This window comes from Podarcis filfolensis (genome assembly GCF_964270895.1).
Source record: "Podarcis filfolensis genome assembly, chromosome: 10".
Classification (NCBI taxonomy): domain Eukaryota; kingdom Metazoa; phylum Chordata; class Lepidosauria; order Squamata; family Lacertidae; genus Podarcis; species Podarcis filfolensis.
In genome coordinates this window covers 5166405-5194304 of record NC_139612.1, presented here as the reverse complement: position 1 = coordinate 5194304, position 27900 = coordinate 5166405, and the positions used below count along the sequence as shown (strand labels likewise).

At 40.9% G+C, this 27900-nt stretch overlaps 1 protein-coding gene across 20 annotated transcripts in view; it reads right to left on the bottom strand.

Moving 5' to 3' along the window:
* Nucleotides 1-27900, bottom strand: part of MAGI2 (membrane associated guanylate kinase, WW and PDZ domain containing 2) — a 593450-nt gene that overhangs the window by 532277 nt on the left and 33273 nt on the right. For 8 of the 20 annotated variants that reach the window (XM_083574919.1, XM_083574934.1, XM_083574930.1 and 5 more), the window contains exon 2: nucleotides 8043-8096. The exons of the other annotated variants lie outside the window; for them this stretch is intronic. In XM_083574919.1, the coding sequence (XP_083431045.1) occupies nucleotides 8043-8096 (54 nt within the window). The remainder of the gene's footprint in view (nucleotides 1-8042; nucleotides 8097-27900) is intronic. 20 annotated transcript variants of the gene reach the window in all.

Genomic DNA, 27900 nt, shown 5'->3' with positions numbered 1-27900 from the left:
CCAACAGATTTTAAAAAGAAGGCTTATTTTTCAGTGGAAAACTGCTCTTTCAGCGCGTTACTTGCAACAAATGTGCATTCAAAACTACTTAAAGCACACTTTTGAATGTATATGCTGGACTTTACAAGTAGGAGGAATTAGACACAAATGGGCTATACCTGTTGCTCTTATTTCTGTCACTGAATATGTTTGGTTTGAGGCTAGTGGTACTCACAGTCTATCACTGATATGTTTAAATAAGAGGGCATTGGTAAATAAAGCAAACATAAAAGATGTACAGCAAAATTTGATCCATGGCTCCAAAGGGAGAGTTAATTGAAATGCAGTTGGCTGAGATAGGTACAAGACATATTTTCCCACCATTTCACTGCTGACATAAATTTTTCTTTAGATCAAAAACACTGCAAGAATATTTTAACAGCTTCCTACTGAGTATACACAAATTCATCAGCCACTGTGGAATACTCTAGGTTATCAAGTTTGCATAATACATACAGGAAGATCCACACTTGAAAAGAATACTGTTTTAACATCTTTGTACCAAACAACCATTACTTAACAGTTTACACTTTTATCTTGTAAGTTGTACAGCTATATATATATATAAATGCCTACTTCAATGCATATGGTAGTTTTTTAAAGTCTCACTCCAGGGATGTTTTGAAAGGAACTCTAGTCAGCTTCTGTTATTATGAGAAGATTCCGAATTTGTATATTTTTATCATCCGCCAGTGTGCCCAAGGAAAAAAGAGAAAAGCGTCAACCTCTTCAGTCTCATGCTTACCAGTCATATAAACCAGACTTAAAAATAGCTAGCCAGAAACCATCATGTACCGCTTTAGGCAATGAACACATGACAAAGCCCTTGATAAAACATAAGGCCATTTAACGGCTGTGTTCACACATCATGGTAAAGCATAGTTAGTGGTTCCCGCTTCGCCCCTCCCCTAGCACAAGCGAGAGCAACAAATCATTACCCCTGACTTAGTTTTACATCTGAACCAAGGACCTTGGTTTGTTTCGCTCCAAACAAACTACGGCTGTATACACACTATACTTTTAAAGCACATTCAAAGCACATTTTCCCCCTCAAAAAGTTATGGACATTTTTGTCTGGTAAGTGTTGCTGGAAATTGTAACTGTGAGGGAGTAAACTACAGTGCGCAGAATTCTTTGAGGGAAACAATGTCCTTTAAAAGTGCAGTGTATATGTAGCCTATGATGTTAAGCCATGGTTTGTTCTTGACTTACTGACTGTGGTTTGTTTAAACTAATCTCATCTGGATCTAGCAAATATTCTAACACTGTCTGCTTCAACAGCCCCCTTATTCAAGCTCCTGGGAACTAAATGACAAATCAATCACTTGTAGTAACATTTTGGCTCCATCCATATCAACCCTCGCTGCCTATTTTTCTTTCCATTAAAAATGAGCCATTATCAGTTAAAGGGCCAAAACATACACATATATACCCTCATGGATAGAAAGAGCCACAGAATTATTTCTTCTTGTAAGTACAGTGGTACCTCAGGTTAAGTACTTAATTCGTTCTGGAGGTCCGTTCTTAACCCGAAACTGTTCTTAACCTGAAGCATCACTTTAGCTAATGGGGTCTCTTGCTGCCGCCACTCCGCTGGAGCCCTATTTCTGTTCTTATCCTGAAGCAAAGTTCTTAACCTGAAGCACTATTTCTGGGTTAGCGGAGTGTGTAACCTGAAGCATATGTAACCTGAAGCGTATGTAACCCGAGGTACCACTGTACCACACAACCTGGAATTTAAAGATGTTTACCCAACCCTGTAGGGGACGCGGGTGGCGCTGTAGGGGACGCGGGTGGCGCTGTGGGTAAAACCTCAGCATCTAGGACTTGCCGATCGCATCGTCGGCGGTTCGAATCCCCGCGGCAGGGTGAGCTCCCGTCGTTCGGTCCCAGCTCCTGCCCACCTAGCAGTTTGAAAGCACCCTTAAGTGCAAGTAGATAAATAGGTACCGCTTTATAGCGGGAAGGTAAACGGCGTTTCCGTGTGCTGCTCTGGTGCCGGTTCACCGGAGCAGCTTCGTCACACTGGCCATGTGACCCGGAAGTGTCTGCGGACAGCGCCGGCTCCCGGCCTCTAGAGTGAGATGAGCGCACAACCCTAGAGTCTGTCAAGACTGGCCCGTACGGGCAGGGGTACCTTTACCTTTACCTTTACCCAACCCTAGGCTACAGTAACATCTAATTAACATGAAGACTAATACATTTTTCAAACGTTACACTGAATGTGGAGAGAAAGACAAAATGTGTAATCTCTGTTCCTCTCTCTAAATGTTCAGTTAACCATCTGCATAGAAACTGCATGTGGACCCAAATATTTGCATAGGGTCCTGGGTTGTGAATCATAATCCTGCTTTTCAGTGCTGGGGAGAAAGTGGAATTTGTGTGTAGTTTCTATGCAGACAACACCTGGGAAGGAAAGCAGGACTGCCTATAATATCCTGCTCACCACACACCCCATTTAGCATGCAAAAATAGCTTCTGCATGTTGAATTTATTTAGGAATATTTTTGCTATTATTTCTGTGCCATTAGGAATCATGTTCTTTTTCTGTACCTTAAATCAAAGTCTACTTTAGGTTCACTGAAGCCTCTTGTTTCATAAACCAAACAATTATTGTATGCTAATTTAAATGAAGCCATTATAACAGAAATGGCTCACGAAATATTGGTATCCTCTCTGTAGGTGATGCTTCTAGACAGGGTCAGGGTGTGACATAGGATCTTGGCTGTGAGTCCTGGAAGACCTGCTCCCTGCTTTGCAGGCCCTTTTCCACTTGGCCTGGGAGGGCAGGGCCCTGACTGCTTTCGACCTACAAAAGCTTAGGCTTCTGAGTAAATTCTTGGCCAGTGGTATATTGTTTAAGGAGTTTTTGTGTGTGTGGAGGGGTTGTTGCTGTTATTGATATTTATTTTTTGTATCTTTACTTTAGATCTTATGATTTATGTGGAATTGTTTTATGTTTTCATTGTTTTTGACTACTTTTATTGTCTTTGTAATTGCATATTTTTTATATGCTGTTATAAACATTTGTTCTTTTTAGTACTTGATACAGTGCCATAAGCCCTGAGACACTGCAGAGACTGAAAAAACTTCATATGATTTCAGCAAGAGAAGCTGCGTAACAGAGAGTGACCTTGTAATAGTCACACACACCGTTCAAGAACAGCTCCAGTTAAATCACAACTAATGTAGGTTTATAAACAGCACATATTTATATACTAGAAACCATATTTTCCGGTAGGTGATCTGTGAATATTGCCATTGTCAAAACCAAAACACATTCCATTGCTTGACAAGATAAAGTGTGTGTCTCCTCATCCAAAACAAGCATGTTTACCAAGCCTGGGAGGTTGAAAACTATTAGAACTGGGAATTTTTGAAGCCATGCAGAGATTGGCCCAATATCCTTCAAAACCAAAGCTACAGACTGGCAGAACAACAAAATCAACACCACCCTGGCAGTATTAATTTCTCTTGAGAAAGAGAATTCCAGCATGAAAACTAAGGCTGTTTATTCTGTAGCATATTGCGGTATACACATTCTGGAACTAACTCAATAATCGGCTTAAAAATGGAAACAATTAAGTATGTTTATAAGACATATGAGAAAACACCTAAATGCTCAGTTAAGTAAGTTAAATAGTAATCTCAAAGTTACTGATACACTTCTTTCTGTGTTTTGAAAGTATCAAAATCAGTGGAGTAATACTGTACCAAATTAAAGCATGAGGGATTTCACAGGAGAAGATTACAAAGCGTGACATCTGCATTAGGGCACACATACATAATCCCTGATCTATCTGATTTTGTTCTGTAACCTGAGAATTACACTGCTGTAATATATAAATATATATATATATATATATATATATATATATATATATATATTAATTACAGAATTTCTTTGGGAATCAGAAACACATGCTACATGTGCACACGCTGCATTTCATCAACATTAAAAGTCCACACATTTCATTTCTCAGAAAGTTGGAGGTTGAGAGGCAAGAAGCAGCACCCAGGTTATACAGTGTATCTGCCTGTTATCCAAATAACAGTGATTTGTTACTCTAAAAATTCAAAATTCTTATAAAACCTGCAAAAGGTAAATGTTTTTTAAAATCCTGGGGACCACTTGAAAATATGCATTCATTAGGCATTTTAAAAGTGCAAGAAAAACAAGCTATGCAAAAATATATTTGTATATCTCACACATGCACACACACAAACAGACACACATTTTGTTTTTTGTAATGAAATGTAATGAAAACCGCCTGAAAAAGCAGCGTCCCACAGCACACTATGCTTTAAATTTGAGCAACTTTTTCCTCAACAGAAAATGAAACCATTGATTTCAATGGGTCTTCCAATGCCTAACATTGGAAATGTGTTCATAAAACAGGTGAGTTTTGAACAAGTGGTTCACATTTTCATCACCATATCAAAACCTTATGTTTACAATATCTGTATTTTGTCATTTTTTTAAAAAAAATATCCAGTGAGTTGCTTACTGTTTTGTACTTCAATACTTTATGTTCAAAGACATTTCATCTTTTGCTATCCAAAATACTGAGAAAAAGATGCATACCCCAGGGCTTAACATACCAGCATCTTGCCTCTTCTTGTTTAGCTGAAGTTAGTCAACATTTGTGGCTCAATACTCTAGAGGCACAACAGCATGCTATTACAACAGATGTCCAGTTATGCCTTCCAGCTTAGCCACTGAATGCAAACATATAAAGAAGGGAAAATATACACCTAGTAACATGTTTCTGGAGACAACAAATGCTTCAGGGATACAGTGTACTATCGTTAGAAGGGGGAGGGGGAGATATGCTACTGCCACAATATGTTTACCTTGTGTGCAGTTGTGGGAATCAGATTGCACTGATATTAGATCACTTATGAAAGCAAAATGTCAAAAACATACAAATTATTTTAACTAAGCAGACAGAGTTAGGCTTGTCTGCAGCAGCCCGACTTGTCTACCAGCAGGTACTAATTCCCAACTGCATCCAAGTTGCAGGTTTTGCATTGTGACCCTGGCACATCTGTTATCAGGGCCAAGTAACACTGTAACTTAAGTACAATGCAAGCAACTATGTATCTTTAATGCAGCTAATTACAGGAGCAGGGAAACCTGATTCTTACTGCAAAGCCACATCACAAGGGGAGGTTTTTCTCTTCACTCTGCCATGGAGATCATACCCACCAGGGATATGGTGTGTGTGTGTATGTGTGTGTGTGTGTTTTGAGAGGGGGATCTTCATTCCAATCTCGGTAGAGAAGTGAAGAAATAGATCTCCCTTTCAGACACATGTCTATGTAGTGAGAATTGGGCTTCCCTGTATCTGTTACTGTATGACTAGTTTGCCACAACAGAATCTGCAGCATGATGGAGGGCTGGAGAAACATGCAAGGAACTGGCTTCCGCTGAATCAGGCCAATTGTCCTTCCAGCCCCAGCTGGCAGCAGTTCCCAAGGATATGGGATACATTCCGTATCTCTGTTCTTTGAGATCGTTTAAGTCATGGGTAGGCAAACTAAGGCCCGGGGGTCGGATCCGGCCCAATTGCTTTCTAAATCCGGCCCATGGACAGTCCGGGAATCAGCGTGTTTTTACATATGTAGAATGTGCCCTTTTATTTAAAATGTATCTCTGGGTTATTTGTGGGGCACAGACATTCGTTCATCCGCCCCCCAATATAGCCCGGCCCCACCAAGGTCTGAGGGACATTGGACCGGCCCCCTGCTGAAAAAGTTTGCTGACCCCTGGTTTAAGTCAATGGTTAGCTAAAACCTTTTGGTCCAAGGGCTGCATTTGCAGTCAGCTGCCCCACTGAGGTCTGAATGCCATTGATAGGCTCAGCTAATGCACACACAGCGGTCACGCATTGACCACATATGAACCACATGCAAACCCAAACATGCAGCAGACACATTCACCACAGATGCTGGCACACAGCACTCTCTGTGTGTCTCTGAAGAGCAGGCATAGATGGGTTGTTTTGGGCATGAGCAAACAAGGAGAGCAAACACTGTGTCTTGTTGTTCCTCAGGGAATAATCTTAAGTGTTTCTTTTCCTCCTCACTGGGCCCTCCTTCCCACTTTCGGTATATTAAGACCTTCTGGCAATGCTCCCACACCAAAGGGAGAAAAGGCACCTGATTTTAGGACACTGCTGGCAGCTGCCGGGTGCAGCCCATTGGTCCCCTACCTGTTTTAACTGATTAATCTTGAGATCTTGAACATGCAAGGCATGAACATTATCAGTATGGTTTAGCTCACAAGGTTTTGCTGCTGTATATTATCGTCAACATCAATTTATTAATTGCCTTTTGTACAATTGTCTCAAAGCAGTGTAAAAGAAAATCAGAAAAGAGAATCCAGCAGATACGTTTAAAACAAAACTAAAGCTGTACAAAGTAGACGCTCATGGTGGAGATCCAATTATCTAGCTGCAAAAGCCAGTGTAAGAGGCAGTTCAAATAACTGGACCTTTCATGTGATTGTTTGATTGTGCAAAATTGCTATTAGAGATTAGTTATCTCAGAACAACCTAGATTAAAATTAGAAAGCTTAGAAGGTGTTACTACATTAGGCATATGCATTAGATGTGTCATGTGCTAACATTTAGTACATTTGTGCTACTTTAAATCTGTGGTTTTAAGATCAAAACTGCAGTTTTTGGTAATATATTGAAAATATACAGATGGGGGAAAGTATTTGCTTTGAAGCTAAGCACTACATAGCAAGACCAATCATCTTAAAGCTACTTAATATTATTCATGTGGCAGGCATCATTACTGTTTAGAGGAATAGAAGAAACATTTTACCACTCATGCAGTAGCTCTGCTTGTCCCTTGATTCTGACAGATTTATTCCAATTAGGCTGTGAACTTGCTCTCCCACCCTCTAAAGAAATGTGGCTATTTAGGATTTTCTCATATGCGGTTGGGAGCTACCTTGGGCACACTAAAGCAGGGGTCGGCAAGGCTTACCAGGCATGGGCTGGATCACTCCTACGGAGATCCTCCGTGGGCCAGGCCGGCGCAGCGTGACACCGGAAATCACTTCTGCACATGCCCAGATGCCAAAAATCACGCCTGCACAGAAGTGATTTTCGGCATCTGGGCATGCACAGAAGCGATTTCTGGTGCTGTGGACATGTGCAGGCACAATTTCCAGCGTCTGGGAACAGTGGTGTTGCTTCATGCTCTAGCACCGGGGGGGGGGGGGAGAGCAGGCGGGGGAAGGGTGTGTGTCCTGGGAGCGGGCAGCACTGTCTGCAGGGGCAGGGCGTCCAGCGCGGGCAGGAGGAGCAGCCGCGATGGAACCCCACTGGGATCACGCTGCTGGGGGCGGTGCACTCCCCGCGCACTCCTCTTCCTCCACTAGTGCCTGGGCATGCACAGAAGCGATTTCTGGAGCCGCAGAAGAGTGTCCCCACACCACGTTGTGCCAGACAGGCCTCTGTGGGCTGCTTCTAGCCCATGGGCCTTAGGTTGCCGGCCCCTGCACTAAAGAGTTGGGCATGGTCCTGTGCTGTATCACAAATTGCTGTTAAAAGTCTCTAGTTTCAAAGCTGGTTTGCCATGGAGTAGTATGGAAGACGGCTGCTATTTGAAAAATGCAAGCCTAAAACATAAAGAACAAGTTGAATGGTCCTTTAGATACTTGCAAATGAAAAGACACACAAACGGATTGCAGAATTCAGCTTCACCACACACTGTATGTTGTGTATCAAAAGAGTGAGCAGACCAGGGAGTTCTGGGAAACCAGAGGAGAGTGTGTGCATCAGAGCTTTGTGCTGCGCCAATGGATAGCTTATTTTCTCCTTGTCCACATTGGAAGTCTACAGCACCAGATCATTTCCCCTTGCATTCTAAGAAAACTTCCATTCACTTCTCAGGGATGGCCATTCTCCCTTCACATCCTGTATTGTGTTTATGTAACATTCAACAAAGTACATAATCAGAGACAGAGCTATGCCACAGGGCCTTACCACTGCTCAGGACTCCCCAGGGCTGGAAGAATGCTGCTATCCTGGGCTTTCCACCTGGAAAAATACAGACAAGACTGGAAGAATATTGGAAGGACTGGAGTGAGTCCACAAGCCCATGCCTAAGGGCCCACATGAGATACTGAGACCCAACAGCCTATAATGAGGCATTTTGAATCACAATCACCGCCAAGCAATAAATTTGGAACCAGTTGTGTAGATCCCCAATCAGAGTTCAACTCAGAGCAGGGAAAGGTTCAACCCAACTTAACTCAAATACATTAACAGCAGATACCAACAGTGTATGTGCCAAATTATACCACCACCCGCCTAAATTAAATATAGCCTATGAAAGCATTGCACAATGGGTAAGTTATGGAATCTGTAAACTGCAGTTAAAAATAACTTCTATGGTAGGGAAAAAGAAACATTTTTAAAATATGCACAACCATTATGAAAACCTAAATGATATTTGGCTTAATTGTTTGGGCCTATACCTGAGACTGACAGTTTTGAGGAGGTTTTCTCCATTTATTTAAAGATTCTCCATGTAATTAAAGATTAAGGAGTTAAAAGAAAATTTTGCCAGCACTTTGGAAAGATACAGCTAGGAAAAGCAACAGGGGTCTGTATTTGGACATGTTCTGAAACTGCTGCTCATTTGGTAGATTATATCTGGTGAGACCATTTAATTCCATCGCCCCTAAAATGTTTAAAGGAAGATTGCCTCTGTTTTCCTTTCATTAACAAACATGCAGAACAACATTTTTAAAAGGTCCTCTGCCATTTCATGACAATTCCTCATCACAAAGAAGCAAGGAGTTGGAAATTAAGTTGCTGTAGCATTCTTCTGCCACCTTTGGCACCTGAGATCTATATTTGTGGGATCCACCCTAATATTGTGACTGAAACTTACTTTAAACTGCATTGTATTTTTAAATTGCTATAGCCTGCCTTGGAACCTTATGGTAAAGGGAGGGTAAGAAATAACTGAGTCCAAAGAATTAAATAACAGTAGTCGAATTGCTGCAGTACAGGCAATAACACACAATTACGTATGTGTAACTACCTAAATAAGTAGACTCTCCAATCAAAATTAAGAAATTCTTAGCCCCTCCTATTTGAATGGAACAGATTTCAGCATCATTGGGACTTAACCTTAGGCGGACTCAAGCCCATAGCATTTTATCCAAAAGACTGTAATTGAAGCACATAAAATTATGGCTTTGAGAAATACCAAGGTCTGAATTGTATGATGCAACATGGAACACAGCCTGAGGGCAAACAGACCAATCCTCTACAGATGAAGAGAAAACTTGGTGCATTTTGAGAGACAACAGCTGTTTTAGAGCAGTGAACATGGCGTGATTAAAGGCATTGCTGTTTGTCGTGGGTACACTCATTTTGTATCTTACACTTATTTCTGCTCAAAGAGGTTTTATCAGGAGATTTTAGTGGTTCAAAATTCTGCAAAGCCAAGTACTGTATGACAATGGGACAAGTGAAACTGCTGTTGTATGACTTTTATTTTCAACTGTTTTAAAGGTTCTCTGTCTAATTAGTGTATTCTAGGTCCAGAGAATTTCCTTGCATGAAATTTCATATATAGCTATATAATCCCTAGTGTAGTAAGATAAGACCTTTGGAGCAGGCATTTTCAAAAAAAGTTTTTTATGAACCACCCTCGCAGGGCAGTAATTGTTCCTTGATAATTTGCCACACCCCCCCCCATGATGGCACCTGGGGTGGTTCACCCCACCCCCACCCCCCTTTATACACCCCTGATTTGTGTTACTTGTTCTTTGGCACCAGCACAGTGAAATCTTTTAAACAAATAAGAGCACAATGTGTTAATGGAGACATTCCATAGCAGTCAAGGATAAAATCAGTTTTCACGTGCCAGGGTTGTCATATTATATCTTCTGGCCAAAGTTGCTGAGTTTTTTTTAGTTTTGCCCAAAGTTGTTGAGAAAAAGAAACATTTTTGAGCTATTTTTAAGGAAAATTGGCAAAAACAACACTGCTGACATGGGTTGCCATACGTCCGGATTTTCCTGGACATTTTGCCAATTTCTGCCCAGACACTGCTTCTGACTGCAGTATTCTGGGTATGTCCAGGAAATTTGGGACACATGGCAACCCTATCAAATGCAATCCCAAGTAGTTGGAGCCTATTGATAGCAACTACAAAACTACTCAAAGAACAAAAAATTCTCATCTCTCCCTCTGCACCCCTTGAAGGGCTTCCTAGGAAAGTCTTTTTTATGGTGTAGAGCAGTGGTTCCCAAACCTTTTCAGGCAACAGCCCCTTAGTTCCATAAAGTAATTCCCAGTACCCACTACCCCACCAATATAAAAAGCATTATTCCAAATAGCAGTTGGCACAATCCACTAAGGAAGATAACCACACGGTAAAATTTAAAACAATAACAACTAATTGAATATTTATTAAATGTCCAGTTAAAACTTTTTAGTTTAATTAATTCAACAAACTGATGAACTTGATACCAGCTTTTCACAGTCCAAAAGGCACCCCAAGCCTCCCCCTTGGTAACCGCTGGTGCAGAAAGCAGCAGCTAGAGAGAGAAACTGTTGACCTCCCTGCTTGAATGAAAACAGTACCCCCACACCCACTCATACTGGGACACAGCTGGATCCAAACCAGAAAAGCAAAATGCTGGTTAAAACTATGAAACCATTATTCTGCTAATGAGCTTTATTCACAAAGAAATCATTTTTAATGACAATGCTATTTCCGCAGCAACACTTACGATAGATTTCCCACAAGCCAACTAAATCATGTATTCCTTTGACACCTTCAGCACAAAGGCTTTTAGAAGTATTTACTGTGAAGCTCAGTCCAAAATTATGATGGCAGGAATGTTTTACAGAATAATTTTGTGCCCTTTTCATGTCAGGTTTCCTGAACAGGCAAAATAAATTATTGCATTTCATTAAGTATAGCCTAAGTATTTCTAAAGGTAAAAGTGAATAACAGAACAGTACTCATAAGCAATTTCACACTGGGAAGATTATGATGGTCTTTTCCTGATGGAACAACACCTAACCTAATTAATCACATTTTCCTATTAAGCAGAAGACAAAGAACGAAATGAGGCATCTCTGCTGCAAAACACTATAAAATCTATGCATTTGAATAATAAGAAAATTGCTCTAACAGAATTTCTGGCATAAAGTAGGTAGGACAAAATATAGCAAGCACAGTTATTGGCATGCCAATAAAATTCAGTTAATGGCTAGAAAGTAAGAGGAATTAAGGGTGGCCTGTATATTTTAAAATAAAAACCTTAAGCAAATCATACATTAAAAAACTCAAATATATTGAAAACATTTTTATTTTGCTTTCAAAAAAATTGTATGTCGCTTGACTGTAATAAAAACTCAAAGCAATTTAACAAAATAGTACCACTCCAAATGTAAAATGCTTCCAGATATCCGCCCCCCCTCATAAGAGTTGCAATGATCAAGCTTTTTCAGATACAGTACATTGCACATCCCATCTTTTATCTGAGTATGCACAAAGATCTACTATAGAGGGGATCTAGTTCCAGTCTAGATTGTTGTGACTGTTGACATTTCTGAACTAGTGAAGTTTTCTCAGTACAAACACTTTCAAGCAGATACCTCACTATGGGAAAATGGCACTGAAAAATTAACATGTGATGACTTCCTGGCATAGAATCATAGAATTGTAGAGCTGGAAGGGACCCCGAGGGTCATTTAGTCCCTGCACTGCAGGAATCTCAACATGCAGTCTCCCATCCAATTTGAAACCATAACAGACCCTTCTTTGCTTTGTAAATGTGCTAGCAGTTTTATTGCTACACCACTATCACCATCATCGTCACGAGCACCAGCAGATACAAAATTAGACCCTAGACACTATGCAAATGGGAGTGGTGCTGAGATTGCGACCATTTTACACTCCATGTGTATAATTACTATTATAACTCTGCAAGTCATTCATTCAATGCATTCTATAGTATGAGGTGGCTTTCCCAGTCACCAAGACCATGTTAAAAACTAGGCTGTGGGACATAGATCGCCAGGAACTAATCTCAGCTGTGGAAAAAACATGTTCCCCTCTTTATTTTCGACTCTCTTGGGCGTAGGAATTTAATCTTAATTATTTACAATTTTTGTTTAACCCGCAAGAAAGAAGGGCTTTTTCGCTGGCTAGGTTCAATTCTAATCCTTCCAACCTCCTTTGGGGTAGATTTGCAGGTTTGGCAGAGATAGGAGACAGAATCTGCCCATGCGATGCCCACCTGGTGGAAACTCTAGCTCACATGGCCCTTAACTGTAAAATGTATGATGATCTCCGCCAACAATTTCTAGACCATCTATGTAGTCCAACATGGAAACCAGAGACGGAGGTTATGCACTTCTTATTACAGGGGAGAGACCAGGAGCTCATCTAGACAGTAGCTAAGTTCCTCTATTTGAATTTTTTTGTCGTTGTAGTATGCTACAGGGTCCTGCCCTTGCTGGAAACCCACAGAGATGAGGCGGATTGCTCACCTCTTCTGCTTTTTGGCGGGTGACTGTGCCGTTGGGGTTGCTACGAGATTGCACTGGCCTATATATTCTGAATGTATTCTGAATGTTTTTAAGTGGTGCCAATAAAGGTTACTTGATTTGACTATAGTATGAGAGATGCTGTAGTAGGTTTTTGCCTGCACTGACAGGGCTGGGCTAAATAACTTTTGAAGTCCCTCTTAGAGGAAACACCCATACATTACGATTTATTTCTGAGGGCCAGCTCTCTAGCCTGTCACTGAAAGATGCTAAATTGATGGGCACCAGAAGCAGCTTATTAAAAGTGGCGGCCCCAAATCTAGGAAATGTAAACACACTTTTATTTCAATCTGCATTTTATTAACTGCTGGGCTTTGCATCATTTGTAATGTTCATTTGAAGGGGTGTGTGGACTTCCCATACGCAATTGGCTGTGTAAACAGGATGCTGGACTAGAAAGGCCTACGATCTGATCCAGGAGATCCTTTGTTTCCTTTGTTCTTATGAAATTGATGATTTAATTTGATTTTAATATTTAAATAAATGTTAATATGTAATATTAATGATTTATTATTTTATTAACTGTACTTTGAGGGCTTTTGTGTTCTGAAAGGCAGTTTAGAAATCTTTTTATAAAGAAAATAAATAAATGTTAAATGTTACTTTCATTTTATAGTACACCATACTAAGCATAAATGGTAACTTTGTGCCCACAAAGCTCACCAATGCCACACCTATGTTATGATATGAAATAGTTTTATTGAACAATAGCAACTCTATTATTGAATTGTGCACTTTTTAAACAACTTTAAAGCAATAAGAGAACTTTGAACCAATTAATCCACTGTAGATACTGAAGGAAAGTGAGCAAATACTTTTGTCTGTCAGTAGCAATGGCATCTTTCATCCATCTACATTTGCTGCTTCAGCCAACATGGAATCTGCATTACCACTTGACAAATAAATCTAGAAATTTATAATTAAATTTAGTTAATGACGTTTATTGAACCATTTAGCTTTCCCCCAATGTAATTAATTAATCATCATTTTTTAAAAAAAACCAACATGATGGGAAATGAATTGTAGAAGTATTCTACAATTTTCATGCACACTAAGATTATTGTTCTTCCCTGGGGTTGGGCTTTAAAGGTGTTACCTCCAATTTATGTGGTGGCCAGGAGTGCAACAGTTAAACCTAGTGTGCCGGTTGCACTTGTTCCTTGAAATGTCTGATTTGGCCGCAGTGACACACCTTAGTTTCATCCCATTTGGGCAGACAGTTGACGGGGACTGGTCACAGGGAGCAGATGACTCCCTTGTTACAACAGCTTCACTGGCTACCAGTCTGTTTCTGGGCACAATTCAAAGTGCTGGTTATGAGATTTAAAGCTCTATATGGCTTTAGGTCCAGGTATCTGAAAGCCTGTATTCTCTCATACAAACGTGCCTGGGCTCTGAAATATTTGGGGGAGGCCCTTCTCTCAGTCTCACTACCCTCACAGGCACACTTGGGGGAGGGCATGGGTAAAGGCCTTCTTGGTGGCTGTCCCAAAATTTGGTGCCTCGTCCCTTTGTCATCAGATGAAGACCCTTCATCTGACCGTAAAGGCTAGTGTTTGTTTTGTTTTTTCTTGTTGCTATTATCTGTAGCTTTAAACAGATCTTTTTAATATTGTTTTAATCATATTAGCTTTTAATTACTTTTTAATGATTATCTTTTCTATGTTTTAAGCTTTTTCTGTTGTATCTTTAAACTGCCTTGAGTCCCCATCTGGGAAAACATCAGGGTATATTATTATTATTATTATTATTATTATTATTATTATTATTAGACTAAAGCAGTGCAGTCCAAAATGTGATATGCCATTCTATATTTCTAGAAACGTATTTCAATTCTCAAAGGGATCCATGTTCCTGACTGGCTCTTAACAACAACAGAGGACTGATGAGATTACAGAGAATAAAACTTTAAAATGCTTATTCATCATCATCATCATCATCATCATCATCAACCTTTTATTCGACCGTCAGTCAGAAAAAAGTACATTTGTCAATACACAGTTAAAACATCCAGGAAAATTTTAGAACTTAGCCAACACTAAAATGGGCTAAACAGATAGCCCCATATCAATACAGTCAATTATAGTCTTACGACGCTTAAAAGCTAAAAAAAGAAATTTCGCCACCAAGGAAGGTATAGCTCTAGTGACATTATTCAGCAAGTGTAAAACCTGGTTTTCTCCGGGTAGGAAGCTAAATTGACTTAGGTGTGGGTCTATAAAATTTTGTCTAAGCTCTGCATAAGAAGGGCAAGTCAAGAGAATGTGTTCGGTGGACTCAACCACACCCATGGCACAATGACAGGTTCTCTGGGCGTATGGTACTCCCCTGTACCTTCCCCACAATATCGCAGAGTCAAGGACATTTAATCTAGCCGCTGTAAGAAGTCTGTGGTATTCAACATAGTGAATTTCTGCAAGGTAGGGGGCTGGTATGGTCCGACAAATCTGGTCCCCTAGGAACATCCCTGGTTTTACCAGGGCTATGTCCTCTTGTCTGGCAATGTCACTCAGTCTCCGGGAGATCACGGCTCTAGCTTGATTGTACGTCATAGACTCAAAGTAAAGGTGAGACAATCCGCAGGATTGAACCTCATTAATGACCTCCCTTTCCCACGATGATTGGAAATCGTCCCTCAATATCAAGGGGGCAATACCCACTGGTTTAAAACAAAGCTTGAGCCATAGCCAGAGCTTCGTCTTCAAGGCCACATACCGTAGAGCTTGCCAGCCGACCTCTAATCTCATAACCGCACCCGCTACCGAGGGGGGAATCCTAAGGATGGCTCTAAGGAATCGCGTTTGGATAGAATCCAGTTTCAAAAAATCCCTACGGGAGCCTAAAGAGATGCCCACCAAAAGAAGGGGGAGGACTTTCATTTGAAAGAGTCTCAAAGCTATCTTCACTGATTGAGCCTGATTCTTAGCATATAGAGATCTAATCTGGATGGCTGCTTTAGATGCATTAGTTGTTATATAGTCTCTATGGGCCAGAAAAGACCTATTTGACCGTATTGTCCCAGATATTTAAAGCAGTTAACCTGCTCTAGGGGGATCCCGTTCATCGACCATCGATGGAGTCTCGGTCGGGCAGAGAAGACCATGATCTTGGTCTTAGCATAGTTGGGTTGGAGCTCATGCTGATCACAGTATTCATGTAGAGCTTGCAACATTCTCCTCAGTCCAATAGGGGTTTAAAATGCTTATTGAACATATAATAATAATAATAATAATTTATTATTTGTACCCCGCCCATCCGGCTGGGCTTCCCCAGCCACTCTGGGCGGCTTCCAAAAAAATATTAAAATCCTCTAATACATCAAACATTAAAAGCTTCCCTAAATAGGGCTGCCTTCAGATGTCTTTTGAATGTCAGGTAGATGTTTATCGCTTTGACATCTGATGGGAGGGCGTTCCACAGGGCGGGCGCCACCACCGAGAAGGCCCTCTGCCTGGTTCCCTGTAACTTGGCTTCTCGCAGTGAGGGAACCGCCAGAAGGCCCTCGGCGCTGGATCTCAGTGTCCGGGCATAATGATGGGGGTGGAGATCTTTGTCATGTTTACTCAGCAGTAAAAGCCATTGATTCCAGTCTGATTTATTTTATATGGATATGCTTAGAATTGCATCCTTAGACTGTGTTTTGCCTAGATTCTGAGAAACAATTCATGAAAAAGATAAACGATCCCTTTCTGGAAATTAGCAATTAATTTGCCAAAAGGCAAAATGTTAATCCTGTCAAGAATTAAACAAATTCACACAGCTTTGTGTTTTACAGATTTTCTACTTTAATTAAAAGAAGATTAAAATGGTTTCTTACAAAATCAGGGTTCATGATGTACCTATCTGTGCTGTGTAGTGGAATGAATTCATAACAAGCATTTTTCATTTAAGAAGAGGTCTGTGCAATGTTTCAACAAGGAAGGCCATACAGTGTTTTCATCTAACTGTTCTGAACTTGCACCTGCAGCAAAAACCTTCCCTAGTCTAAAACTGTGCACGGGTATGTGTGCGTGTGTAGGCAAAGTGTCTTTCTTTCACTCTCCAAATGACTTATTTAACATTGTTGATGCTGACAGAGTAAGAGCAGAAAGTTGTTCAGTTCACTAATGTCACAGTAGTCTAAAGCAGTACTGGACCAAGTTGCAGAGAAGTATGGAGTACTAGGGAAACAACAGAATTGAAATGTCAAGGTTCAAAGACATATTCTGTTAAATTAAACTATATCATTATTCCATTCACATCATAGGCATTACATTACATTCATAGCGCAAATCAGCTAAGTGGTCTTGAAGTCTTCAAATTAAACGTTACAATCTTCAAGAGGTTGATGAAATCTGTAGTTTTAACACAGCTTTAATTTAGGCTGTATTTTAAAAATTCAGAACACTATAAGCCCATGTGGGTGATCATTCTACTATCCTTTTGCAGCTGGTGTGTAATAAAATTCTCTTTACCACTTGGTGAGAGGAGACACATGATCAAACTATTCAAGGGTGAGACAGTCAGTATAGACTCAGGGCTCATCCAGACTTCCTTTTGCTCCCTGTTTTCCAGGTGTTTTTGTTTTGTCTTGTCCCAAAGTTTTCCCCGGGGAAATCTGCATTGAATCAGAGCAAACAGCAAAAAATACATTTAAAGCCCAGACCTGTGCCTAGAAACACAGCTCAAAAGGAAGTCTGGATGAGCCCTCAGTTAATGGCTGTAAATGAGGCTGCAGTAGAAATAAGAACTGAAAGAAATTACTCTTTTACCATTCACATAAGGCTCCTGTGTGGTAAAACCATCTTTATAACCTGACAGGTTGATAAAGGCAAGCAAATTACTCAAAAATAAGAAAGCTCATCTCAAGGTAGTTGGGTCATCTGTATGGACTCACTTTCATAAAGCAATGGAGCCCAGGAAGAAAAATAGACTTTGAGACACTTCAGCTTTTGGATGTGTGGAAAAGGAAAAGAAAAGGAAGTGGATAGCAGGGGGTGTGTGTGTGTTCTTAAAATAATTTGCTAAAATGATTAATGTATAAAACAACAAAAGTGCATGGCAAGCATGTAAGAACTAATTTGAAACACTAAGCTCATTGTATTTAGGAGTTAAAACAATGGTTAAATTTGAATGATTTTCTGTCACGTTCTTATACCGGAGCAGCTAATGGATAACCCATTGTGTGACTAATCTCTCATCACCCTCAATAATCTATACAAACAGTCGCCACTAATGAAGAGAACTGGAGAAACATCTATTTTCTAGGAATGATGTTATCATAGCAAAGTCAGTCAGTATAACCAGTGCCTTTTTTCTAGAAAAATAGGTGCCAGTACTCACCATGAAGTTGTTACAGTATGTGCCATTCTTTTTAACAACAAAAAAGAGGTGCCACTACTGTATACCTCTGAGTACCCTCTGAAAAAAAGCACCGAGTATAACACCAATACTGAAATAAAGGAGTTTAAAATACGTAAGTTAAGGACTGCAGAGCCAAATCTGTTCCAATCATGAACCTGAAACTGATAATTATAAAAGCATTTGTTACTGGGCTTTTAAGGAAAAAAGGACCTCTTACACATACACTGGTACCTTGGGTTACATACGCTTCAGGTTACATACGCTTCAGGTTACAGACTTCGCTAACCCAGAAATACTACCTCAAGTTAAGAACTTTGCTTCAGGATGAGAACAGAAATCGTGCTCCTGCAGCGCAGCAGCAGTGGGAGGCCCCATTAGCTAAAGTGGTGCTTCAGGTTAAGAACAGTTTCAGGTTAAGAACGGACCTCCAGAACGAATTAAGTTCTTAACCCGAGGTACCACTGTAGTGAAATGATCCTAACTTACAGTGGTGACGTGTACATAATCTTTAGGGCTGAGCTAAAAATTACCCAGTGCATTTTCAGCAAAAAAAAGTGGGATTTTCCAAAAGTCACCACAAGCTTCCAATTTCAAATTAGCCTATTGCTGTTTTATTGTTTGCAACACTGGTACTACGTAATATTGTAAATCAGTGGGCTGGTCTGTGAGCCATCAGCTGCTGAGACTCTACCACAGCTCAGGTTGGGTGGGGTGCTTCAGGAACTAAATATGACACCAGCCTCTGCCATATTGGGGGGCGGGTGCAAGTCCAGCACATCAGATAGTTTGAGAAGCACTGTTGTAAATCACCTTAGAAACCTACAATGGAAGCTGGTATCTAAATCTGTAAAATAAAAATAAAAAAATTGTCTGAACAGTCACGCTTCCTAGTAACACAGACTTTCAGCAAATGGAACTAATTTAAAGCAAGGGCAGTACAGTGGTACCTCGGGCTACATACGCTTCAGGTTACAGACACTTCAGGTTACAGACTTCGCTAACCCAGAAATAGTACCTCAGGTTAAGAACTTTGCTTCAGGATGAGAACAGAAATTGTGCTCTGGTGGCACTGCGGCAGCTGGAGGCCCCATTAGCTAAAGTGGTGCTTCAGGTTAAGAACTGTTTCAGGTTAAGAACGGACCTCCGGGATGAATTAAGTACTTAACCCGAGGTACCACTGTATCTATTCAGAAGCACTCCAGTCACTCTGTACTAGGTCTGTTTGATCTCAGTGATATGACCACATAGCCAAACCTGAATGGGTATATGAAAATAGTTTAGGCTGAGGAGACATCTGTTGTGAAGTGTGCATGCATATGTCATTTTGACCACACATTAAAAAGCCCTGAACTCCTGAACTGGCCTTATGCCTGTTCTGGGGGGGAAATAAGTAAGAGGAGTAAAGCTAGCATAGAATGACTCTTGAGAGGGCCAGGGGTGACAGTGAAGAGGATGAAGAAGGAAAACAAAGCATGAATCATTTATAGTGGTACCTCGGTTTACGAACTTAATCTGTTCCAGAAGTCCGTTCTTAAACCAAAGCCATTCTTAAAACGGCTCGCTTTCCCTAATGAGGCCTCCTGCCGCCGGTGCCCTTTCACCGTTCGGCTTCCATTCGTAGACGGAGGTAAAGTTCGCTAACAGGAACACTACTTCCGGTTTTGCGGCGTTCGTATACCGAATACAGGGGTACCTCAGGTTACATACGCTTCAGGTTACAGACTCCGCTAACCCAGAAATAGTGCTTCAGGTTAAGAACTTTGCTTTAGCATGAGAACAGAAATCGTGTAGCGGTGGCGTGGCAGCAGCAGGAGGCCCCATTAGCTAAAGTGGTGCTTCAGGTTAAGAACAGTTTCAGGTTAAGAACGGACCTCCGGAACGAATTAAGTACTTACCCTGAGGTACCACTGTAGTTCGTAAACAGGGCTGTTCTTAAACCGAGGTACCACTGTAATTAGAAAATAGCACCAAGTTTCAGAAAGTTCATGTTTTGTTCCAAGACCTACAATTCCAGCTACATGATTGCCCAAGACTTTGAGATACAACCTGCTTGTAGAAATAATCTATGCTATTTTCTACGGCAGTTTCCAGAGAGTAAGTCATCAGTTGTTCACCTGCATACTTTTGTGTCAAAAGCTGTGAGAGACACTGGGTGGATAGCCATAAATGAGGTCATGCTTCATTCATACTATGGTAATTCTAACATAGAATCATAGAATCATAGAATCATAGAGTTGGAAGAGACCACAAGGGCCATCGAGTCCAACCCCCAGCCAAGCAGGAAACACCATCAGAGCACTCCTGACATATGGTTGTCAAGCCTCTGCTTAAAGACCTCCAAAGAAGGAGACTCCACCACACTCCTTGGCAGCAAATTCCACTGTCGAACAGCTCTTACTGTCAGGAAGTTCTTCCTAATGTTTAGGTGGAATCTTCTTTCTTGTAGTTTGGATCCATTGCTCCGTGTCCGCTTCTCTGGAGCAGCAGAAAACAACCTTTCTCCCTCCTCTATGTGACATCCTTTTATATATTTGAACATGGCTATCATATCACCCCTTAACCTCCTCTTCTCCAGGCTAAACAGCGCTGCGCGCCGCTGCTCTGCAAGCTCTGATAAGCTCCTCCCACAGCTAATCACCTACCTCAACAGAAACCCTGCCCCCTCTGACCTTTGCACAGGGAGAGCAGCTAATCAGCCACAAGAAACACACACACAAGAAAACACTTTTTGCTCCTTCTTCAGCTGCTGCCCTGCAAGCTCTGATAAGCTCATCCCACATAACACAGCACTGAAATGTTGTGGGACAAATGGGAATTTCTCATCAGCAATAAGTGAGGATTCCTATCAGTAAGTGCTCCCACAAGCATTAAGGCACAATTATATATCTATAGCTCCAGAGTAGTTACACTCCTCAATAGAGGTGTAAAATAATTATGATGCCAGTTATTTGTGCAGTCATACCTCGGGTTAGACGCTTCACGTTGCGTTTTTTCAGGTTATGGACCGCCCAAACCTGGAAGTACCTGAACGTGTTACTTCCGGGTTTCAGCAGTCGCGCATGAGTAGAAGTGCTAAATTGCACTTTGTGCATGCGCCGAATCACAATCCACACATGCACAGACGCGCCACTGCGGGTTGCGAACGCTGTGGGTTGCGAACGTGCATCCCACACAGATCACGTTCACAACCTGAGCATCCACTGTATCCTAGTCTTCCATCAAAAAACTCATAATGACATACAAAAAAATTGCCCTTCATTCTTATCCTAATAATCCACATGGGTGAGCAAGGATTCAACTGGATCTCAGCATTCAGGGTCTAATACTTTATCTGCCACTATCACTGGCTCTCTTTACTCAACAGACAAGAAGGGAATATGTTATCTTATTTATTTAATATAAAGCAAACTTATTCACTTTGTAGGCCCAGAGCAAGAGGCTGTTTATTTATGAACAAGCTGAAAAGAACAACAACAACAGAACATGAAAGTAACCACAAGAACAAGCTAAATGGTGGAGCCTTATCTCCAACCCATACTAACTAGAGACAATGTTTAACTCTCTTATTACTACAGAATAAGACACCACTTCTACTTATGGTTGCTGGGAATGCAGCATAGGAAAACTTTGTGTCAGTGACTTTTGTCATCAGTATTCATTTGAAGAGTATCATCATGGTATCAGTTCCTGTAACAACTGTAAAGGGTATCCAAGGTTCCTGATCCACTGGCAGGAGAGACTTCCACTTGTGGAACGGCACTTTTCCTTCCTCTCCCCCGCAGCCTCCTGCACACCCTCAAAATCAGATACAAACGGCTGGGGGGGGCCCTCTGGAGCAGATTTTCAGGAAGCACAGTGGGAGGAGAGGAGGCTAAGTTCCAGTGTGTGAGAGGAGCTCCAACAGTGGAGTTTTGGATACAACCCACGGTTTTCTAGCATACTGCAGAATACCACTCTGTCTTAAAGTCCCACACTTGGAAGCATTATTGTGGGGGGAAAGATGACAATATTTATATTACTTTTGGTTGCTCTTCCACAGGTGGCCTGAGTTTAGCTTCTAGCTCAAAGAGGAAAAGATGTTCGGGAAGAGAAACGCCAGTTATTTCTTTTCTAGGTGAATACATCAAACACAAACCAGGCACATTAAGATATAAGACACGGTAAAGCAGAGTTTCCACTGGGATTCCACTAGAGTACACAGAATGTATCTAAATGCAGAGATTATTATCCACCTGAGGTCATTTGTACTGCTCAGAGTACAGTGGTACCTCGGGCTACAGACACTTCAGGTTACAGACTCCGCTAACCCAGAAGTAGTACCTCAGGTTAAGAACTTTGCTTCAGAAAGTTCTGAACAGAGAACAGAAACCGCACAGCGGCGGCAGCAGGAGGCCCCATTAGCTAAAGTGGTTAAGAACGGTTTCAGGTTAAGAACAGACCTCCAGAACGAATTAAGTTCTTAACCCGAGGTACCAGTGTATGCCTTTTGAATCAGAAACTTAGCAGCCAAGCTATCTTAACAATTCAAACAGCATGACTAGCCAGAAGGTATTATTTTCTTAGTTTAATAAAGAATAACCCAAAGGATTCTGAAGTAAGAGCCCAATGATGGAACCAGTCAAAGCTACAACACTCCAACTCTTCAGACTTTTGACAGTACATCCTGAGAGACAGCATATGATCTTCAAAGCGACACAAAAGAGCCAGAGTTTTGCTCACTGTGCCAGCAGTTCCAATGCAGCAGTTATGCTACCACTGCCGGAATATATTTTAAAAACCAGCAGGATTATTACGGCAACTCTCTGAAGACATGGTATCTTTCAAGTATATCTCCCCCTCCCTTCTATCAAAGGAGACATCTATATGAATAATTAATACTGCATGCATCAAAGAAACGCACTGGAAAATTCTGCTCAGTCTAGTGGGTTTGCAGTAGTGATAAATTTGGCCCAAAACGTCTGTTTCTCTTGTCATACCTGGAGGTGCCAGATGTGATTTATTTACAATTACAGGTAAAACAAGGGGGCTAAATGACTAAGCAGCCTGTTTAAACATGAAAGTCAAGCAATTTGCTAGCTTAGACTCCAGTTCCTTCCAGTTTAAAAGCTTAAGCAATGTTTGCATATACTTTTTCCCCTTTAACATCTGTCAGAACTGGGCACAATTTCCAAGCATGGTTATCCCTTCTTGGAAGATAACACTTGATAAAGGATGATAGCTGCAGTGGTTCTCCCTAAATGGAAGACTTTACGATTTGGGGGTAGGTATAATAGGGACCATGGGGGTATGGAAGAAAAAAGAACACAGGTAAGATAAGGTGGCAGAAATGTTACCCCTACCCTCACCAAGAATTCTGCTACCCTAAGAGTTATTGGTGGTGATGGATGCTTCCAATTTTGGGGGAATACAATGGATATCTTATAGAAGCACACTGACTTACCTAAGGTATGTGTGAGGTGTGAGGAACCCTTGTCCTTCCATATGTGCTGAACTACAACTCCCATCAGCCTTAGCTAGCATAGCTAATGGCCAGGGATAATGAGAGCTGTAGTTCAGCAACATCTGGAGAGCCAAAGGTTCCTCCTGCCCATTATTAATCCATGTGAATGACAAGCACAAAGCACTGTGATTGGAGTGCCCTGGGGATGCCACTCACCATCCTCTCAAACTCTGGTTCCCGTCAGCTTGTTTCAGTTTTTCAGTAAAAACAAAATGGCTGTATGGTTTTTGGACATCCAAAGCCACAGAACCACTCAGAAGATTAAGAAGTCCCCGAGCTGCTTTGAGATGTTGTTGACAGAATAATATAACTCCAAAACATAAGGTCTGTCCCTATATCACCCCAATTCACCTCGTAATTCAGGGTGCACAAAGAACAGGTGCACACCCCTCCTCTGGGGTGCAATTCTTCTACACACTAATGATATTTTCTCTCTCTCTTATTTTAGAGGGATATACTGTATGCATCCAGACTCACTTTAGGAAAAAGATGCCCCTCAAAATTTTGGTAAACACCACTCTAAGATATAGTGTCTTAGGTTTTCAAGCATAATATGATTGTGTTTTATTTTAGATCAGCTCTCCTAGTAAACAAGCACACACCTATAATTATAATCAGCAAAACACATGGCACTAGTATCAGTAAGTACAGAGAAACAACAGACCAGACTATCCAAGAAATACAGTTTAGGTTTGTTCCTTTAATGAATAATGAATCACTAATACAAGACTTTTTGGATATTTTCCAGCAGGCCATTCTTCACTGACAATACCAGTGGGAAAGCCAGCAACAATGTCAAAACAACCTTAAGTAGTGTTGACTTTGTGTGTTCACTTAGAATATCAAGTTCTACAAACAATTGACAATTAAGAGTGAAATTCTATACATGTCTACTCAGAAGCAAGCCCCACTAAATTCTATGAGACACAAACTAGGTACTTGTGAGTAATATTTCGTGTTTACTCAGTAAGTTTGGCAAATGCAGTTCAAAGTATCACATGTCTGTTAAGACACACTGCAGATGAAGAATTCTCTTTTAAAAAATGAAGTGCTACAATAAAAGTGCTGCCACAAATAGCATTATGCTCTCTTTTTATTTTTTATATAATTCAAATATTAAAGTGCTCATCGTGCTTATGGCCTAATCCTAGGACATGCTGTGGCAGCATAAGCGTACTTAGGAGAACATGTACCAATGGCTAGGCCATTGCACTGCAGAAAACACAGAGTGCCAGCTTTGCAGGAGCTTTGTGTCAGTGAAAATGCTTAGGGATACATTGCTAAATAATGCACAGGAAAGATCTTTCTACCTTTAAGACTTTCAGACTTCAACAAAAATAAATATGGGACACCAGATAACAAACAATTCCACCCTTACCCAACCACCCTAGTTTTCCAAAGCCAGCTATCAGTTTTCTAGGGCTTATGTCAAAAAGCAATAATAATAAGAAGAAGAGTTTGGATTTGATATCCCGCTTTATCACTACCCGAAGGAGTCTCAAAGCGGCTAACAATCTCCTTTCCCTTCCTCCCCCACAACAAACACTCTGTGAGGTGAATGGGGCTGAGAGACTTCAGAGAAGTGTGACTGGCCCAAGGTCACTCAGCAGCTGCATGTGGAGGAGTGGAGATGCGAACCCGGTTCCCCAGATTACGAGTCCACCACTCTTAACCACTACACCACACTGGCTCTCAAAAAAAGGGGGGGGGGGAGAAAAAAGGAGCTGAGTAAATACTAAATCCATATATGTTTTATATGGTAATTGTGTTTCCAGATCATATTTTGTTTAGACAGTGTCACCTTACACTATCAACATAAATGTGATCACAGCACACGTGTGTAAACATACACAGAAGAAATAATGCAGGAAAGCAAACACATCCTATGCTTTCAGATTTTATGTAACTTTATAGCTTTATCACTTGAGTTGTTTTTTATGGCTTCGGCTGTGTTGTCACCAAGCCAGGAATGTTTTCAGTCCAAAGCACAAAGTTTCTCTCAATCACTATACAGGCAACTCCCAATTTATGCAGGAGTTACATTCCGAGGCACCACACTTTTAAGTGAAACACCACCAGAAAAGCCTGAAAATATCCTCTAAACCTCTGGAAACCCCTGAAAAACCAGCAGCACTTACCAGACTCCCTCCAAACCTCCTTGCTCGAACTCCAACTCTGAACAGGTCTCAATGGTCAGTGCAAGGGCTCATGGGATTGCAAAGGCTCATAGGATTGCCAGGTGAGCTTTCGTGCCTTGTTGCCCTTTCTGAGCTCTTTTAGGGCCATTAGTGTCACTTCCGGGTCCGGTGTGATGCGAGCATGCGTGGTCACGCATCAATAGGACATGTAAATTGGTTGTTACCTGCAGAAGGTCTGGGGAATGCCAAAATATTCCCTTGCCTCACTCTCATCTTTACCAAGCTGCCTTCTTCACTAAGCTCCTCTAGGGACAAGTCTTTTCAGCATCATTTAAAGCCACTGCCCTTATGATAAGAGTTTTTGTACTAGAACAGCAGTCCCTCAATTATGTTGTGCTGCACAAGGGCTAAAGTGTACAAGCAACTGGAGTAACCCTTATGTACAAACATTCTAAATATCCACAGAAACTCTTCCTGCTAAATCTCTAAACCATAGAGGTTAATGCAGCCATCTCAACGATTTATATCATCTAATGCCGAGAATTAATTCAAACAGCTGAACACCTTTTGTACTTGAAGGAGAGATTTGAAAAATGGCATCCAAATTGCTTAAAATGCATTGCAGTTTCACTTTTTTTCCCTTAGTAAGGCAAGTTCCTTGATGCCATTTGTTACATTTGGGATATTATTTCAGAGAGGCTTTTTAAAAAATGTAATTTATCACTGTCAAGCCTGAAAAATGTTAACAATGATATCTCTAATGTAATCTCAATTTTTACAAGGCAGTTTACAATCTCCATGCCTTACAGGCAATGGGGTGTGGGAAATTGCATCTTTCAGTTATATTGTTTATTGTGCAGACTGCCATCTTAAACTAAGTTAAACTAAACTTGAACCACTGAAAGATAGAGGTACTGTGGATGAGTCTGGAAGATTGACCAGCTGCCTAATCTGGGCTGGGTTGTACTCTGTAATTTGTAATTTGAGGGTGCTCCTGGATCCATATTTGAACCTGGTCCAGAAACTGCATGTAACAAGTTGATCACATTCTGTAGGTAAGGCCTCCTCTTTTTATTTCAGCAGTAAGTCAGTAGGTTTTCTGATTTTATGGTTAACTGCAACAAATTTTACCTTTTTGTATAGAATCATAGAATTGTATTTTGTAACCTTACTGCACGCTATTTAGCGCAATATGTAAATGGTTGGAATAAATAAATGTTATAGCATTTAACTCAGAGAACTTGCGGACTGTGTTTGAAAAAACTAGACAGTAAGTGGGTAGGAGTATGAATTCAATAGGTGAGAAGATCAGTTGAACACAGAGAAGCATTCCTTATTTGTTCAAGGCCTGTGATGTTTACATATGCACTATTGTATGAGTATGGCTCAAAGTGTTCATAAATGAATACGAGGAGTATTTTCGAGGCGGTTGTAGAATTTGGTAGAAAACCTGATTTTGAAATTTTCAGTTTGAAAGATTGTTCGCACTATGACATGGAAGGAGGGAAGGAAGGGACTGGTACCAAAGAAACACAAGCACAAAGCTCCATCAGCTTGCAGAATGAATCATACAGTTCAGGGGTGGCCAACTCCCAAGAGACTGCAATCTACTTACAGAATTAAAAGCTGGCAGTGATCTACCCCTGCTTTTTTGGAGTTCAGGTCAAAGTTGTTGAGGAAAGCCCCATTTTTAAGGGTTTTGAGGCCACTCACCAACAAATCACTGGGGAAAAACAGCCTCACTCCATAAACTCCATCTTCCGTTCTGCAAATCTTGCAACAATGGAGGGCAGGGTGAGTGGGCGGGGCCGGAATTGATTTTAGCAATGCTAAGGAAAGGGAACCAATGATTGACCGCAATCTACCAAAACCTCCCAGGGATCTACCAGTAGATTGCAATTGACCTGTTGGATATCCCTGATGTAGTTCTTCGTATCCCTGCAGCATCCATAAGGGTTCCTATGTTCATGGGTCCTACAGACTACATTTCTGCATGCTTTTGTTTTGTGGGCAGTCTTTTTCCCATTATTTACCCATGTCTTCTTGCTGCTTTTATCTTTAAAAAAGCAATATTTTACCAAAAAAGAAATAAGCACCACATGTAGAATAAAGCACGCAAAATTAAATCAGATTTCATTCTCATTTGCTTGCACAAAGCTTACACAGTGGTTAGATAATGCCCATTTGTTTTGAGCATTTGTTCTAATTTCTTTATGGGGCAGTTATGGGCAGGTTACCAATGATATGAGAATTATAAGGTCTAAGATATAAAATAAATACA